General features: G+C 37.7%; 1 protein-coding gene across 4 annotated transcripts; it reads right to left on the bottom strand.

The window, feature by feature from the left end:
- Window positions 1-1,372: 1,372 nt before the first annotated feature.
- Window positions 1,373-16,847, bottom strand: SCML1 (Scm polycomb group protein like 1). Of its 4 annotated transcripts, none has more exons than XM_037046281.1 (9): window positions 16,641-16,847; window positions 11,843-11,986; window positions 10,183-10,260; window positions 9,656-9,727; window positions 6,459-6,563; window positions 5,665-6,073; window positions 5,340-5,462; window positions 3,328-3,479; window positions 1,373-1,820 (listed from the first exon to the last, which is right to left on the bottom strand). In XM_037046281.1, exons 2-9 carry the CDS (start codon window positions 11,870-11,872, stop codon window positions 1,683-1,685), a joined length of 1,107 nt encoding a protein of 368 aa, XP_036902176.1. In that variant the 5' UTR covers window positions 11,873-11,986; window positions 16,641-16,847; the 3' UTR covers window positions 1,373-1,682. The 4 variants fall into 4 exon arrangements, with proteins under 4 accessions (XP_036902176.1, XP_036902177.1, XP_036902175.1 ...); XM_037046282.1 differs by having other exon boundaries at window positions 16,617-16,847; XM_037046280.1 differs by having other exon boundaries at window positions 11,843-14,769; window positions 16,617-16,847.
- Window positions 16,848-17,202: the final 355 nt, after the last annotated feature.

Here is a 17,202-nt window from a genome sequence, read left to right on the forward strand (position 1 = left end):
CACCTGAGAACTGTTCACTGGACACACCATCTTCACTCAAACAATTTGAGAGTTAAAAGTACAAATGAGAATCTTGTAACACAGAGGTAATAACATAGATAAAACCACTCTTTAGATTACAAATGCCTAGCAAATAATTGCATTTGTTTATAAATATAAAGGACACTTGGTTTCCTAAAAGGTAAATGTACATTCTGGCCCATGGCAAACAATTATTGGCATTTACAACAAATGGCTAATACAATTAGCACCAATTCTCATAGCTTATAAACATTACGACAAATATCATAAAATAGAACAATGTAATAAATAACAAATAACAATGAACATGTTTTGCTTGAAATTCCCAGTACTTAAAGTCCCAAAATGATAAATTCAAACTAATGTACCTTCCATAGCTCAGTAGACAAAATGGCTCAGAAAGCAAAGTAACTAGAAACACTGCACAGGACAGAGAACTTGCCTGTGTGTAAACTCTGATGAGTGACCTGGAAGGTACTAGTGATGGGAAACGACGTGCATATTTTTTACAGAGTTAAGACATCTCACTACATATAGATTAGTCTTTATCTCTGTCGAAGTGCAAAGTATCACTTTAAATTAAACAAAGATTTACTTGTATGTAAACTTCACATGTAGAATAAAACATTAACATGAATATGCATTTTTTAAGAATTTGGACATAGGCACCTTCAGAGAGAGCGAGCGCTATGAACTTCGAATGGCTAAATATCAGAGGTAAAACAAAATATTTCAAAGTTTTAAAATACCATATATTTAATGGAATAGCATATAGCCAGACTCCACCCAAAACATACTTGTAGTGTCACAGCAGGGGTGTCAAACTCATTTTCACCAAGGGCCACATCAGCCTTCAAAGGGCCGAATATAACTTTAGGACTGTATAAATGTAACTGCTCCTTAACTAGGGGCAAGGAGCTCGGGCGCTGCCACTGGGTAGAAACAAGGTGCCAGGCCAGATAAAACAAGGTGGAGGCCGGATTCGGATCATGGGCCTTGTGTTTGCCACCTGTTATCTACTGCATAAAACAACTATTCTATCTTATAATTTATCAAACAACTGGCAACAACACTTTAGAAACTTTATAAGGTTACTTTTTCTTTAACTGAAGGAAAAATAATCGAACAAACAGAAATAATAACAAAAGGAAAGTAAGTTATATGGTTATTCCCTTTCTGGAAACTGGTAGAACACTAACAGAACACTGCTATTACAGATATATAATATTTGAGAAAGAGATGATATCTGCAGTTGTATCTTTAAATTTTCTTCTAAGGAAAGCTTCTCATAGATTTTATTAGAGAACTTGTCAATCCCTAATACTTTCTCTTTGGGATTTAGCTGTTTTTATTCTATACATAAACATCAACCAAAGTCAAAGATATTTCTCTCTGTTTCTTATATGAAGTAAAAATGACAATATGGCAACAATAAAGATTAAACAGAAACTGCCCATTTGAATATGCTAATAGCAACACATTAAATGGTTTGTAAAGAAGTAGACTGGACTATAATGTAGCTCTGTGATTCTGGATATAACAAGCTTTTAGAGGAACCTTCTACAACACAAACATTTCTAAGGGCAGTAAAATGATTTTACAGCAAGATAGCATTGTTTTCCCCAGAATTAAGTCCAATCTAAATCTACACAAATGTTTTCTCAAATGTCAATGATGCATTTTTCTTCTTTAAGTTTTTCAATGTAGTGGCACAACTTCAGAGCTGTCCCGAGCTTCAGCCCCATATACTTCATCATAACATCACTGTGGAGTAACAGCATAGCTTTCCCATCAATTTCCTACAGAGAAGAAAATTACAGTAATTAATAATGCTTTCATATTTTACCAAAATAGTCATTTCTTTATATACAGTTAGGGCAGGTCATTCCAGATACATATTCTCTGAATATGCACCTGCTTGATGAAAACTACTAAAGATACAATTTGTACAGCTGAAGCATTATTTGGTCATTACTGAATTTACTTCAAATTTTAAGATAAAGAAAATTTAACCTAGTATTGTAAAAATGTCCTTCGTGTCAAACTACCTAATTTTACATACTGTACGTAGAATAAAACCCCACATTGAATAAAAAGAATAAAACCCTACACAGCTATTTTGTCAGAGCTATGACACAAAGAGTAAAAACTAGGAATGGTAGAAATGGATTTCAGACCGTCATTAACTTCCTTTTCAGAAAGGCAGGGAATATGAGTATGTCAGCATCAATGCAAACTGCGAATGTACTATATACAGTGTTGTGTTTATGGTGAAAGCTCATCAATTACTTGTCTGAAGCTCAAAAGATGCAAAAATTAATTACTGATTTTTGTGCCATATCTAAAAGGGTGTATCAAATTTGTGGTCACTAATTTTATCCATTATGAAAAACTGTAAGAATATGACTTCATAGATACAGGCATCCTCCTTAAAACCTTTATTATGTTAATTAAACAACTGAAGCTGCTGGAGCATATAATTTGGTTTTTATGAGATCTGGTTTAAAAATAAAAATTTAGCCCTGGCTGGTATAGCTCAGTGGATTGAGCATGAGCCTGTGAACCAAAGGATCATGGTTCCATTCCCAGTCAGGGGACATGCCTGGGTTGCGGGCCAGTCCCCAGCAGGGGATGCATGAGATATTTCTCTCCCTTTCTCCTTCCCTTCCCCTCTAAATAAAAATGTGTATGATTCTTTAAAAAATTTTTACTGAATCGTATATGTGTATCACCAACTGAAAACATCTGAAATCCCATATACTACTGCCTTTGTTTAAAAAAATTTTACTGAATCGTATGTGTATCACCAACTGAAAACATCTGAAATCCCATATACTACTGCCTTTGTTAGGCACCTTCCATACTTTTTCTACTAAGTAAAACTGGGAAGTTAAAGAAATTAGAACTTTAACAACATGAGATTATCAGCATCCCAAACCTGCAATAACCATGTAAGGTTAAGAGAACTAAGCAAATTGCATCAGCTGCTGGATTCATCAGGCATCTTAACAAAAACTGTCATAGCTATTGTTACAAAGGAGAAGACACCTGAGAGTGAATGACCAGGCTGAATAATCTGCTCTTGAGAACTTGAAGACTTGTAGTATTTTAGGTACTCGGGTACCCATTTAAAATACAAATCCAGCCTCTATCACTTATGGCTCTAACTTTGAGCAAAGTAAACTTGCTCACATAAGGAAAAAATCAGTTGATGGGGTTCCCCATTCACACTAATCAGCATCCAACTGAAGAAGCCTATAGTGAGGTCATTCAAAGGCAGGAAAACCAGATCAAAAGATACATTACATGTTCCCTGAAGAGGTCGGCGAGGGGGAGGAGTGTATGAGGATCTACTTCTTTCAGAAACAGGATCACTTCCTCCACAGACCAATCTGCAGGGTCTGCATAGTAAGGGTACTGCAGTACACCTGGGTCATTTCCAACTGATGACTCTGCACCTTCAATGGGGAAGAAATTGTATTGGATTAGCAAAAAAAAAAAAGTCATTTTTTTCTCTGTAAGATGGCTCTAGTAGCACTTAGTTGTCTTTAACTTCATTCAAAACAATTTCGTTACATTGTACCATGACACCTGTCTTATCAGCGTGAATTTAAAAAACTGATCAAAATTGGTCAATTTTCCTGTAGTCATTTTAATATTGAAGATGAAAAAATAGTGAATTTTTAGCAATTTATGGTTTATTATTTCAAAAAAGGTAAAAATACAACCAAAACAAATACTAACAAAGATTTATTTGGTGTATGCAGGTACTGTGACTGATCAAGAGTCAAAAGCAGTTTGTGAAGTTTCCTGCTGGAGATTTCTCACTAGACAATGCTCTGCAGTTCAGTAGACCAGTTGAAGTTGATAGCGATCAAACTGAGACATTAACTGACAACAATCAACATTACACCATGTGGGAGATACCTGACATACTCAAAATATCCAAATCAATAAAGTCACTGGTGAAAATGAAAAAATGCGTCTCTTTTTAATGGAAAAAACCATATAGACTTTTTGGCTGACCCAATCCTTGACCTGATCATTATCCTCAAAGAAGAGATGTTACTTAAATAGAGAGTGTTGGTCTCATTTCTGGAACCATTTGTTAAGTAGCCCAGAAGGACCCAGGACTCCAAGTATAAAATCCAGTAAAAGCTTACATGAAGATGGCATGGGGATGGGTAACCATGAGTGTCCCATCTGACTGCCCACGAACAACAAAAGCAGCTTCAGAAGTTACCAGAAAGCTTTAAACATCATAAAACAGACTGAACAACCCAAAGTTTCTTTGGCCACAAATACAGCAAAAGATCTGTTACTTGGGTTAATTAGGTCAATCTAAGCTAACCTATTACTCTCAAGTATTTCAGTGAATTTCTCTCAATCTCTCCCCTCTTGGTCTGTGTAGATTGGATTTACTTTACTAGCTAAATACAATGAAAATTCCCCAAATTTAATAATTGCTTAAATTTATTCACTTTAATCAATGAATTTCAAAAACCTATGATCTTTGAGACTCAAATTAGTTCTTTACTGACTCTTTCCATTGTATTTATTCATTATGGATATTTTAAGCATCATTTTAGTCTTTTCAAAATTCCTATCTCTCAAAGCTTAAATTTTTACTTAAATTTTGAAGAAAACAAAATTATTTTCTGCTTAGCTATGCCAGAAGTAACTTTAAGATTATATTTAATACCTCTTTTGAGTTTAATTACACAGTAATATCTATTTTGACTGAAGGTTTGTATGTTGAAAAAATAATTAATACATAAAACACCTGAAGTGCTCATACCTCAAAGTTTTAGCTGTCATGTTCACTAAGTTGTGCTGAAATTTTTCTGTGTCTAGACAACTATTCATTTTCCAACTACAGCACTCAACTCTATAGTCTGTGGTAATAGAAGTGGGTTTTATAATTCCCTAGGAAGATCGTTTCCCTAAGGACCATCAACACAATTTTGATCATTCTCGTGTATGAATTAGCCAAAGGTGTACCTTTTCTTTCCTATCATCTGGGCTCTGGCCATTTCAGGAACATTTTGAATATTTACTCAAAAAAAAGGGTAAAGAAACACAAAAGATTAAAAACCTCACAATGGTATTCATTATGAATATTAATGGAGAAGAGGCATGTCAGCTGATTAGCGGTGTCATATAACAGATACTTAACAAATCTTAAGTCACCATTATGAATATCACCCAAAATCAGTTCTCAAAATACAAAACAAATAACTTCCCCTAGCTTGCACAGAGGATGTTGAAGAATGTAAGTTAAATAGTGCTACTTCTAATATGTGTCGTTTCACACTCACCAAAGCCAGCTGGCATATAGAGAGATGAGGCAGTATGGCCAAAGTTCTCATTTTCTGGCAAGGATGGGTAACCCATCATATCATGGTTGTGTGCTGGACTCGATCTGCCTTGGCCCGACATGGCTGTAAGTACAGATATAAAAGCTGAGATAATGGAGCACTTGGGGGGGGGGGGCAGGGCTGGGAATATAAGAAAACTGTATTTGAACAAGAATTAAATAAAAATTTTAAAAAGCTGAGATAACATTGGCAGTGCCATGAGCCCTTGGGCTATCAAAGCGGGGCATGGAAGAGGACCCCTGAACTAGATCAATGGGTGTATAACCTGATGGATATGATGCAGAGTAGGCAGGAAATGTTGGACTCTGGCTAAGGCGTATGTCTCGGCCCTCATAGAACGAACGGTGATCCTGAGTAAGGGAATCCTGTGAGTGATAGAATGTTCCCATAGGGCTATCCTGGTAATCTGTTGGTCTTCTTACTGGTACAGTTGGGCTATAACTATGACTACGAGACAGTGAAGCAGGGTAAAGCTTTTCAGACATATTATCAGGCTCATCAGGCACTGCAGGCTCATCAGGCACAGCAGGCTCATCAGGCACAGCAGGCTCATCAGGCACAGCAGGCTCATCAGGCACAGCAGGCTCATCAGGCACATCCTTATTCGGTTTCTGAAATTTCATTCTTCTAGAAAGCAGGTGAGTGTAATATTTGTACGCATATCCAAGTGGCTTCTGAAATGACACAAACCCAGAATAAACCAACTGAGAATGAACAAAAAAGAAGTAGTAAACACATCAATATTTATTAACCATGCAACATTGCCTGCTATTATTAAAGTTTAATATTATACTTGATTATATGATTTTTATACCTCTCCAACCCCACCTTTTAATTGCATTTTATTCATTATGGATACAAACATAAAAATACCCATTCTCATTACTTTTCTCAAACCTGAACTTAAGCATTCTTCCTAGAAATTTAGCCTTCCATCTATTGCTACAAGTACGAATCACACAATCTCACAGACTTATTATTTCTCTCACTTTTAACTGACAGGCATCTTCAGAAACCAGGGGTTTATTACAGTTGTGAAAATATTTTTATGACACTTACGCGATTCTGCCACATTAATTTTGCACGAAAACGGTAAATTTTTGAAACCTTCCCATTCATGACATTAAATTTCTTATCCAGGTTTTCAAGAGTATCCTGGATGACCTATAATAATACAATCTATTAGCGGGTTCCATATAAAAATAAACATAACATATAAGAAAATGCCATTAAGCCAATTTTGACTACTAGGAACAAAGAAAGTTCTCATGCCATCAGAAATGTCTTGCTTGCCAACTTGATGCCTGGTTGTTGGTAACAGAGAGCTGGATGACCACAAGGGTCCCCAACCTCCAATGCAACCACTCCATGTCATACAGGCATTTTGAGAGGCTTTAATTCTGGAAAGTAAATGTGCCACAATTCCTATAACCTATCACATTCCTGATGGAGTCATTTTACATCAAGAAGGTACTACTTTTAGAAATAAATGTTCAAATCTGCTGAAAATCCAGAGAACCTCTTTTCATATGAAGACAACATGAGCTAATAGGCAGTGAACATTCCACTCTGGGAAGAACAGTGAGCCAGACATATCGGATGTTAACTTCTAGCTTCAAAGCATTTAAAAACCATAAAATCAACAATTAACACCAAAAAATCTTTGAGTACACATCCCCTATATGGCAATCAAGCACGTGACTGAATTCTTGAAATACAGAGAATTTTCATTCGGGCAAAAAAAAAGACACTTAAATAATAGGCCAGAACCATTTCCTCATTCTCTCATTCCAATAAACATTTATTGAGGGCATACCCCCTGTCAGAACTACTTTGCTAGATGCTAGAAACTTGGATGGTAGGGGGAAAAAAACCCTACCAGCTTCTGTCCTAAGGAACCCCTATTCTAACTGCAGAGAGACAAGTGAAGAGATGATTTCAATAGAGAAAAGTAATTAGCAGCCTGGAGCAGTGGTTCTCAAAGTATGGACTTGTGGACCATATTTGCTGGAAACACACAATCTCCTACCCCACACTTCATGAATTGGGAACTCAGAGTCGGGGCAGCACCTGTGTTTGCATAAGCCCTCCAGGTGACTCTGATGTCCCATCAAGTGTGAGGCCCAGTGATGGGCCTACAGCACTGAGGTAAATAGTGCAGACTCTAGGGGAACAAGCTTGGATCTCAGTATTAGAGTTCTGTCACTTACTAGCTCTGTGACCCTGGTCAAGTTACTTAACTTCTCTGTGCTTCAACTTCCTCATGTACAGAATCAGGATGAAAATCCCTCTGAGTTCTCTTGCGGACAAAGCAAGGCGCTATGGTATTATGTTCATACTAACACAATAGCAATACTACATGATGACTGGTCCAATCGTGCTCAATCACCTATTAATATGAACATGACTATTATGACTATCATGGCACAGGTCAGAACAGGAGGCTAAGTGTATGCAAAGAACTAATGCAGATTGGCAGGTCTTTTCAGAGAAGCAAATGTTTACATTCAGAATTAAAAGACAAGAAGGTGTTCACTAGGTAAAGATGCATGGAAGGACATACAGAGCAGAAAGAACAGTGTATTCAAAAATACTCAGAGAAAACAGAAAATCAGGTGCTTCAACAGTGAACTAACTGACATTCAAAGAGCTAGGTTCTTAAGGGAAGGAGAAAGGAAGAATGACAGTGGAAGAGAGCTGGGAGGCTACAAGAAATGGTTTTTTAAAAAGATTTTATTTATTTATTTGTAGAGGGGAAAGGAAGGAGAAAGAGGGATTGAAACATCAACACGTGGTTGCCTCTCACATGCCCCATACTGGGGGCCTGGCCCGCAACCCAGGCACATGCCCTGACTGGGAATCGAACCCGCACTCAAGCCACTGAGCTACACCAGCCAGGGCAGAAGTGGCTTTTTTAAAGCCATGAGTGAACATGCTGAGAGTCATAGACACAGAGGATGAAGATCCAGGAGAGAGGGATGACCCACGAAGGGAGTCTGAGCACAAGGAAAGAGGGTCAGATGCAGAAGCCAGCGAAGGTGTTGGTTGGCCTTACAGAGGGAAACACCAGAAGAATGTATCCCAGGCAAGTCTGTTGGCTGTGGGGGGAAGATTTCTGCTCCCCACCTCATTTTCTCCATTAAACAAGAGACAAGGATAGGCATGCCTGGAGCACATGGGGAGAGGGTGCTGACTACAGATCAGACAGCGGACAGGTCCCAGCAAAGTCCTCCCCTCTGCTTCCCAGCATGGACAGGGCTGGAGTTTTACTAAAGAGGATGTGGGCAAGGATAAAAAAGACGGAAGTGCTGCACCATGCAGTCTAGGGTGGTAAGGGAAGAAGTTGAAGAAAGGAGAGGGCTAACACGCTAGGAGAAATAGACTGGATCCCTCATGAGGCCTGAGCATGTCTTATCCGAGATGCTACATCCCACCCCACCCTGCACGATTGCTCAGAAGGCTCTGGTATATCAGTCTGTGTATCTATGTGGTCTTGGATGCTCAGGCAAGGCAGGCCGGGGATAGCCCTGTTCAGAATGAGAACCCTCTCCCTCCCCCTATAGCCCACCCTCTGAACATCTTCCCCTGAAGACTTGATGTGTCCCCTTTAAGCATTCCACTTCTGTTCTCAGTAATAATAATGATCAAGGCTCACATAAACATTATTTACTTTTCATAGTACGCTAGCTTATTTTATTCAAGATACTTGATACCTTAAGAAACACTGATTTTTTTATAAATGTTCATTACCTCTAGAATCTGTGGCCCATAAAATCCTTGATAATTACGTATTTCTATCTACCTCTACCAATATGCTAATTTTTACAAAATCCCCTCAAAACTATGTAAGATATAGTCTTTTAAAAAGAATGGTTGGCTGCCATTTTGTTTCAATTGAGATATCTTTGTATGCATTTAGGTACATACTAAATTTCATCGTAATTAGCCAATTTCCTTTGAAAATTTTGTAGGGAAAATTAATTCAATACTAAATAATCAAGATGAAAGTGACATAACTACATCTGACCATTAAGGGCTTTTTTAAAAAAGCTATAAAATCTACATACTGCTACTTTGAAATTTTCACCCAGAGATGCTATTCAAACTAGAAATTGTGAAAAATGATCACAATGAGGTGACAATCATACATAATTTAATACAGCAAAATTTCAATTAACTGTATTCTTTACATAAAATAATGAGAATTTCAGCTTATTATTTTAGAAAACTACATTTGACAGACAGAACTTTTGTACCTGGCAATGACTCAGGACATCCATAATTGTTTTTTGTTGCTCTTCGGAGGATGTGTCAGACTGAACACTTTGCTGTTAAGATTTTAAATGTTAAGTATTAATAGTTTACTTCTGTAAGAGCCAAACTGAACATAGGATAAAAACACTTTATACTTCTTTATTTAAATTTTTACCTTTACCAACTTTTCAGTTTCAGAAATTTTAATCTAAAGCAGAGATGAAATAAAAAAATATAATAGAAATGATAACTGCTAATTAAGAGAGAAAGGAAAGAATTTATTATGTCAGAATGACCTACATTTAGAATTTTGTACTGAAAATGGGTATTGCTCTCAATTTCCTACTATATGAGGAAAAGAGAGAAGTAAAATGGTTAAATGCTCATCGTCTAACAAAAGGAGCCAAACAAATTCATGACAGTGAATTAGAGTGGTTTAGGGGCACTCTATCATATATGAGGAATTTAAGTATTTTCCTTTAAAATGGCTAAATGTTACATTTGGCAAGCGGCAATTAACATTACTTACGTCTACATATGTAGGATTTGGTTCATATGCATAAAGAGTCCCGTTCTCATCATCAGCAGAACGTATGCGAGTTTTTATCTAAGGAAGATTTATCAATAAATTAAAAGGAAGCATGAAAGGAACTGACAGAAAAATTTAGTACTTCAATTTCTCTTTCAAGAAACTCCAAAATCTACCTATGGTATTAAAGGACCTTTGTTCATTGTAAATAAATACTGTGACTACAAAAAAGAAATGTACTTGCAAAACTGCTTACTCATTAACCCAACTACATTTATGACATACTTTCATCAAGCTTAACCTCTTGTATACCTAAGGGTAGGAAGACTAGTCTTCTAGTAATCTGGCACTAGAACTGCTGTAACAGCAAATATTTCTCAACACCAAGAACCATGTTACATGGCTTTAGATTTTTAAACCACTCAACAGTGCCACTCTATGGACAAAATAGGAAACACTTAAGTACCTATTTGTTTTTGTTCTAATTTTTAGGAAACCTTTCTTTTTCTGATTATAATAGCATAAAAATTAATTACTGCTAGTAAAAAATAATCATAAAACATCTAAAATTCTAGGTTTTTCTACATAGTATTTTACCAAGGCTTTTCTTTTTTCAGGAGCATTTTTTAATTAATTTTTTTTCAATTACAATTTATACTCACTATTATTTTCTATTAGTGTCAGGTATACTGCACAGTGGTTTGATAATCACATACTCTATAAAGTGCTCCCCCAATGTTTCCCATATCCAACTGACATCATACAGTTATTACAATATTACTGACTATATTTTCTATGCTGTACTTTATAGCCCCCATGACTATTTTGTAACTATCAATCTATACTTCTCAATCCATTTGTCTTTTTCTAAGTTAATCTGTAAATCACCTTAAAATTTTTTGAATGTTTTAAATAAATAAACAGATAGTAAATAACCATTAAACTTCATTTAACAACTCTTTATTCTAAGAATGAATTGTGAACTATAGGAATAATTTTAAAATAAAGATAGTTTGAAGCTATGCATATCTGTTTCAAAAGATATAACCAAAGTAATATGGACTTGTTATAGATTAGTACTTATAAAAATATACCACCTTACTTTTGTATAGTGCCTTATATGCTTTCCTAAGTGGTTTCACATGATTATGTCAGAAAAAATAACTCTCTGTAGGCAGTTAACATTATCTCCAAAGATGAAAAATGTTAGGACTGACATAAGTCTTAAAAATTGCCTATACCACTTAAGTGGCAGTAATATCTACATCTGTATGTAAGCAATGTTTTCTATTAAGCTGAATTATGTGTAGCTTGAAAAAGTATTTTTATTCAACATCAGGGATCAAGAAACAGAATGTGACAGAATGCTGAAGACCATAACCACTTTTAAAAACTGGTGGATTCTCAGTTATAATTACACCAACCGTATGACCTAGCAATTCAACTCCTGAGCATTGACCCAAAAGAAATGTTAGTATCTGTTCACAAAAAAACCTCATACATGAATGTTCATAACAGCCTTACAGATCACTGTCAAAACTCATGAATTATATACTTAGGATCTCTGCATTTCACTGTGTGAAATTAAATTAAATTTAGAAAAGAAATATAACACAATGAAAGGAACGAGGACATTTTTTTTTCAATTTGAAATACAAACCACATCAACTTCACTGGAGCAGCTAGACATCTTTGTAAAACAGGAGCAACTCCACTTCTGAGTTGGGCCTAAGTATTTTTAAACTCGTTGGAGGCTTTATTTGTGAAACTGCTTGGTCACCTAGGACTGGTAAACCTTCTATTCCTGAAAAGCAACGCATAAAAAAGTTACTTTATACATTACCTTAATAAATTTAGTATAGCTACGTTCTCACAATGCCAACTCAAACTGAATTGGAGTACTGGTTGAATTTTAGAAATTCTCCATTCATGATTTAGAATAGACCTTTTAAACTTTAAAGGGCTATACTGCTCATGCATAGGAAGAACAAGAATCAAGATCAAACACACTTCCAAATTCTGAAGTGAATGCTCCACAATGTAAAGGCTACAGAATAAATACTGAAACTAAGACATGATTCCTCATTGCTTTTGTAAAGGCAGCCCAGCAGGCCCCCAAATACGAGTCAGGAGTCTGTTCCAGCTTGGGTCCCAACCAGGTTGTAGACTGGGCAGACCACTCAAGACACTGCCTCCTCATCTGCCAGATGAAAAGTGGCTGAGATTATGTCTAAGGCCATTTCAGCTCTAAGAATATGAGTGTTTCCATAGTTAAATTTTACATCAAACCTAAATAAATGTATATAAAATATAAGCTAAAACTCTTCTAGAATTATGTAGGCTCAGTTACAGTTCCGGGTCACTTAACTTTGCAACTAGAAAAGACATGGAGTAAAATACCATCACATTATATCTTGTAGTAGGGATCTGAACTGTGGCTGGCATCATGGTACTGGAATGGGTGCATTTATGAGAGTGAAAATTTCCTCCCTCCATCCATTCTGAGCCAGGGTAGTAATGACACAGCCACGATGAATGGAGAAGTAACTCTCAAGTTAATTCAAAATAAATGCAGGTTAATACTGTGGAAAAATTCAAGTTATAAAATACACCCAATCTGAGCTGTAACCTCAATCAAGTTTTAGTTTTAGACTATGTATATCTTTCCTGATTATGAGACTAATACAAGCTATGAACAATTAAACAGTGGTGTTCTGGACACAGGAAGACTACACAGCAATGAGAATAAATTAACTATTGCTGCACACAAACAGGACAAATCACACAACTGTAACATTGAGTAAAAGCCAAATACTAAAGAGAATATAGTATACGATTCAATTGATCTAAAGCTCAAAAATTGAGCTTTCAATTCATCTATTGCTAAGGCAAGAGCAATCAATAGTGGAAAATAATTTCTAAACCAATACTTTTAGATATGCCACAGTCACTTTAACAACTTAGTTTGCCACATGCAGATAGCTGTAATTCATTTAACAAGTACCTATTAATGGATGTTCAAGTCACTTGTGAAGTTTTGTTCTTACACTACAGAGCAATCTCTTACTTCCACTTGAAATCTCACAGAATGAGAACAGCGAGTTAAAGTTTCCCAACTCTAACAGTATTTTTATACTCTGTGTTTCTAACAATTTTGTTTTATAGATTTAGATATACAATTTTTCATTAAATATAGTTTCACTAAAGAAAATCTGGAATATAACACAAAGTACAAATAATAGTATTTAAAATATATTTTACTGTTCACCCTGCCAAGCAATGTTCTAAGCACTAGATGTGTTAACTTCTTTACTATTCCTGACAACCCTACAGGGCAGGCTTTACAATTATTCCCATTTTTCTTAAAGGAAATCTGAGGCAAAGAAAGTTTAAATAATTTTCCTAAGTATCATAGCTAGTAAGACTGAAGCCGGACTGCACCACATTACGTGCCTTACATACTCTTCATTATTTAAATCACATGGAATCCCTTCCATAACAAAAATATAAAATCCAAACTCCTATTAAGGCCTACAAGGTCCTTACAAAGTAGAGTCAGAAGCCTATGCACCTCTCAGGAGGTCACCTCTTACCACCTGTCCCCTGGCGCTAAACCTAAAATATCGACTATCTGGCCTTTTATAGACAAAGCTTGCCAACCACTCTTAGAGACTCTTACTACTGGACAATCCCCTCCTAGAAAACTGTAATGCTGCAAAAACTTGGCTATACCTAAAATGGAAGCAGCAAGCTTTCAGTCCACTCAATTTTTACCCCTGTGGCCCATTCACAAATCAACACCAATCTTGTACTCTGAACCTCTTACTCCTTTTATGCTCTCTGCCCAAATATCTTGCTATCTCTCCACCTAGGAAAACCTATTTAATTTCATGGCTTAATTCAAGTACCATCTCTACAAAGCAAAGGTGCTATGTTACCCCATATACAAGTGACACTGCTTTCCTCGGTACACAGCACTCATACTTCAACACTTTTAAAGCAACTGTCCTACAGTGAGTAGTTACATGAGGCAACTTCAAATACCATTAAGTCCTTGGACTTTGGCTTTGGGTCCAGGCTCCTCCATTTGCTGGCTGTGTGACTTTGGAGAATTTACTTAATGTCTCTTTACTTAAAAAAAAAACTTGTAAAATGGGGATAATAGCTCCAACTTCATTTAGTTATTCTGAGAATTAAAAGAATTAAGTCAAGTGTCAAGTGCTTAGAACAATGACTGGCATAGCAGTACCCGCTGTTTCGCTACTACTACTTTATAATCTGGGTATAATCTGGGTATAATCACAACATCCTCCCAACAGAACTATTCACCATGGAGCACATGTGCAACAAATCCTTGGGGTCATAACATGTAAATCTGAGTCATTTTGCTCCTGGACACTGCAGATATAGCAACCACTTCTTCTAAGCAAATTTTAAATACCAGGGCATAGTACAAAGAACTGGGCTTTAAGAAATACTCAAACGTAAGAACAAACTGCAAAATTTGTTATTTTACTTTAGGCAGGTATTTAATCTCTCTGTGCCTCAATTTAACCTGTGGAGTTGGAATTATCTACTTCACAGGGGCTGTGAAGACCAAATACAGTTAAGCACCCAGCATCACATCTGGTTCATAGCAGGCGCAGCCTGAACTTTCCGTTTTGCTTCTTCCCACAAAATAAAGTTGCGCAACATTTTCTTATAGCCCAATCATGACTACATTTGGCAAAATCAGTAAAATTCGTCAAATTCAAAATCGTACAAAATGATTTAACCTAAAATAAAGTTCATTCATATTTTACAGTAAAAACCTAAATTCTTGATAATGTAAAAATTACCTAGTTTTTATATTTTTAGACATTAAAAACATTTTAAAGATATTTTTCAAAAGTCATTTGAAGATTCTGCTCCCAAGATACAAAGCATTCACTATATCAGAATCATCAATTTATCAGAATGGTGAGGGATGAAAACAGCCTTTCAGCCAAAAACCGCCTGAAGGAACACAGCAAAACAGGGCAGATTACGCCAGACCGCTGCAAGGTGTTGGTTTTTTTTTTAAACAACAAAACTGTGTGTTAACACACTGAGCAATTACTTTCTAGAATTCCTATCAAATCTCATAAAAGCAGCACTTCACTGTCCATACCAAACTCCGCAGACTACAAAATAAGCCAGATCGGGGACAATGTTACCCAAAACGCGTTCCATTGCCTGGCACTGAATCTAGCCCTCACCCTTGCTTTATAAAAGCAGAAAGTTGCCTGGAAAAATCACGATCTGTAAACATTAAACCAGTTTCAAACCCTATACCAGTCCTAAATCCGGGAGAGCAGGGGTAGGGAGGGAAGGAATTAACGATAAAACGATATGATTAAACGATGATAAAACGATATGATAAAACGATAAAACGAATTAACGATAAAACGATAATGATTAACGATAAAACAGCGAGGCTGCACTATCTTCGATCAAACGCATTTACCACCAAAGCCTCAAAAACAACTCCAGAATCTCAAAAGATATAAGGGGAAGCGATCCCGTACTCAAAGTTATCAAACGACCGTGCTCAGCCTGGGTCTTTACTTTCTTTCCCCTCGTTTACATGATTAACGATAAAACAGCGAGGCTGCACTATCTTCGTTCAAACGCATTTACCATCAAAGCCTCAAAAACAACTCCAGAATCTCAAAAGATATAACGGGAAGCAATCCCGTACTCAAAGTTATCAAACGACCGTGCTCAGCCTGGGTCTTTACTTTCTTTCCCCTCGTTTACATGATTAACGATAAAACAGCGAGGCTGCACTATCTTCGTTCAAACGCATTTACCATCAAAGCCTCAAAAACAACTCCAGAATCTCAAAAGATATAACAACCCCCCCCATTTTATCACTTAAACTCGAAATTATATACACAAATGAGAGACAGAGATTTAAAGTCTTAGTCGTCGTTCCTCGCCGCCCACCCACCTCTGCCAAGGAAGAAAAAAAGCGACGAGAAAAGATCGACTCGTACCCCCAAATCAGCACGAACTACTCAACAAATGGCCAAAACGCAAATCCTTAAAACCGCGGGCGTCCGCAAGCGGTGGTGCGAACCGGGGAAACCAGCGGGAACCAGTGGGGACCAGCGGGAACCAGTGGGGACCAGCGAGAACCAGCGGGGACCAGCCGGAACCCGCCAGGACCCGCCGGGACCCGCCGGGACCAGCCCAAACCAGCCAAACTCCCCCACCGACCCCCATCCCACAGCGCTGCTGAAATTTAATTGTAGATTTGTGATTCCAGAAATTTTTTTCCTCTCAGGCAAATCCTCTCACCCACCCCACTTTACTCCCCGGAGTTTCTCAGGCATTAAAATCACTCAACTACTTCTCGCCCCCACACAAGACAAGAAAATTCAAGGAGAAGGAAAAAAAGCCGCTGGAAAGACCTTTTCAAATCCTGTCACACCGACCTCCAGAAGACGCGGGTACCAGCCGGCGGCCAGCGGTCTCCTCTCAGCGTCAACGGCAAACACCCTTTCGATCGCTCGAGGGCGCACCGGAAGTTGAGCCAGACGACGTGACGTCAGGCCGGGGCGTCCCAAGCGAGCTGTGGACCAATGCACGATCCAGGGACCACCGCTGCGCAAAGGCTTCCTAACCAGTAATTACCTAGCAATCCCGAAGGCGCATGCGCAACCCTTGGGGACTCAGGTTGTTGCTAGGGAGACTTTGCTTCCTTGCTGCGTAGCGCCAATGCCGGCTCGCGAGCTTTCCGTTCGCAGAGGCTGGTGGGACAGGAATCTGGAGCTAGTCCGCAGGCGCGATCCTGCAATGCAGAAAGGGGCTTTTGCGGTTGTGAAGGGGGGTCTCAGCGCGTGCACGTGCAAGTGCACGTGAGTTTCAGCGGCTGAGAGGATTCCCGCAGGTGGCTCACGTGGGTGTGGCATTTAGGCGCCAGGCCTCTCCACTGACACTGATTGGTTGCTCAAAGCTTTCTTGTTAACATAATTCCTCTCCTTCCCCTCCCTCTAA

The sequence above is a fragment of the Sturnira hondurensis genome, unplaced genomic scaffold, assembly GCF_014824575.4.
Source record: "Sturnira hondurensis isolate 20B ecotype Veracruz unplaced genomic scaffold, ASM1482457v3 Scaffold0005220, whole genome shotgun sequence".
Lineage (NCBI taxonomy): Eukaryota > Metazoa > Chordata > Mammalia > Chiroptera > Phyllostomidae > Sturnira > Sturnira hondurensis.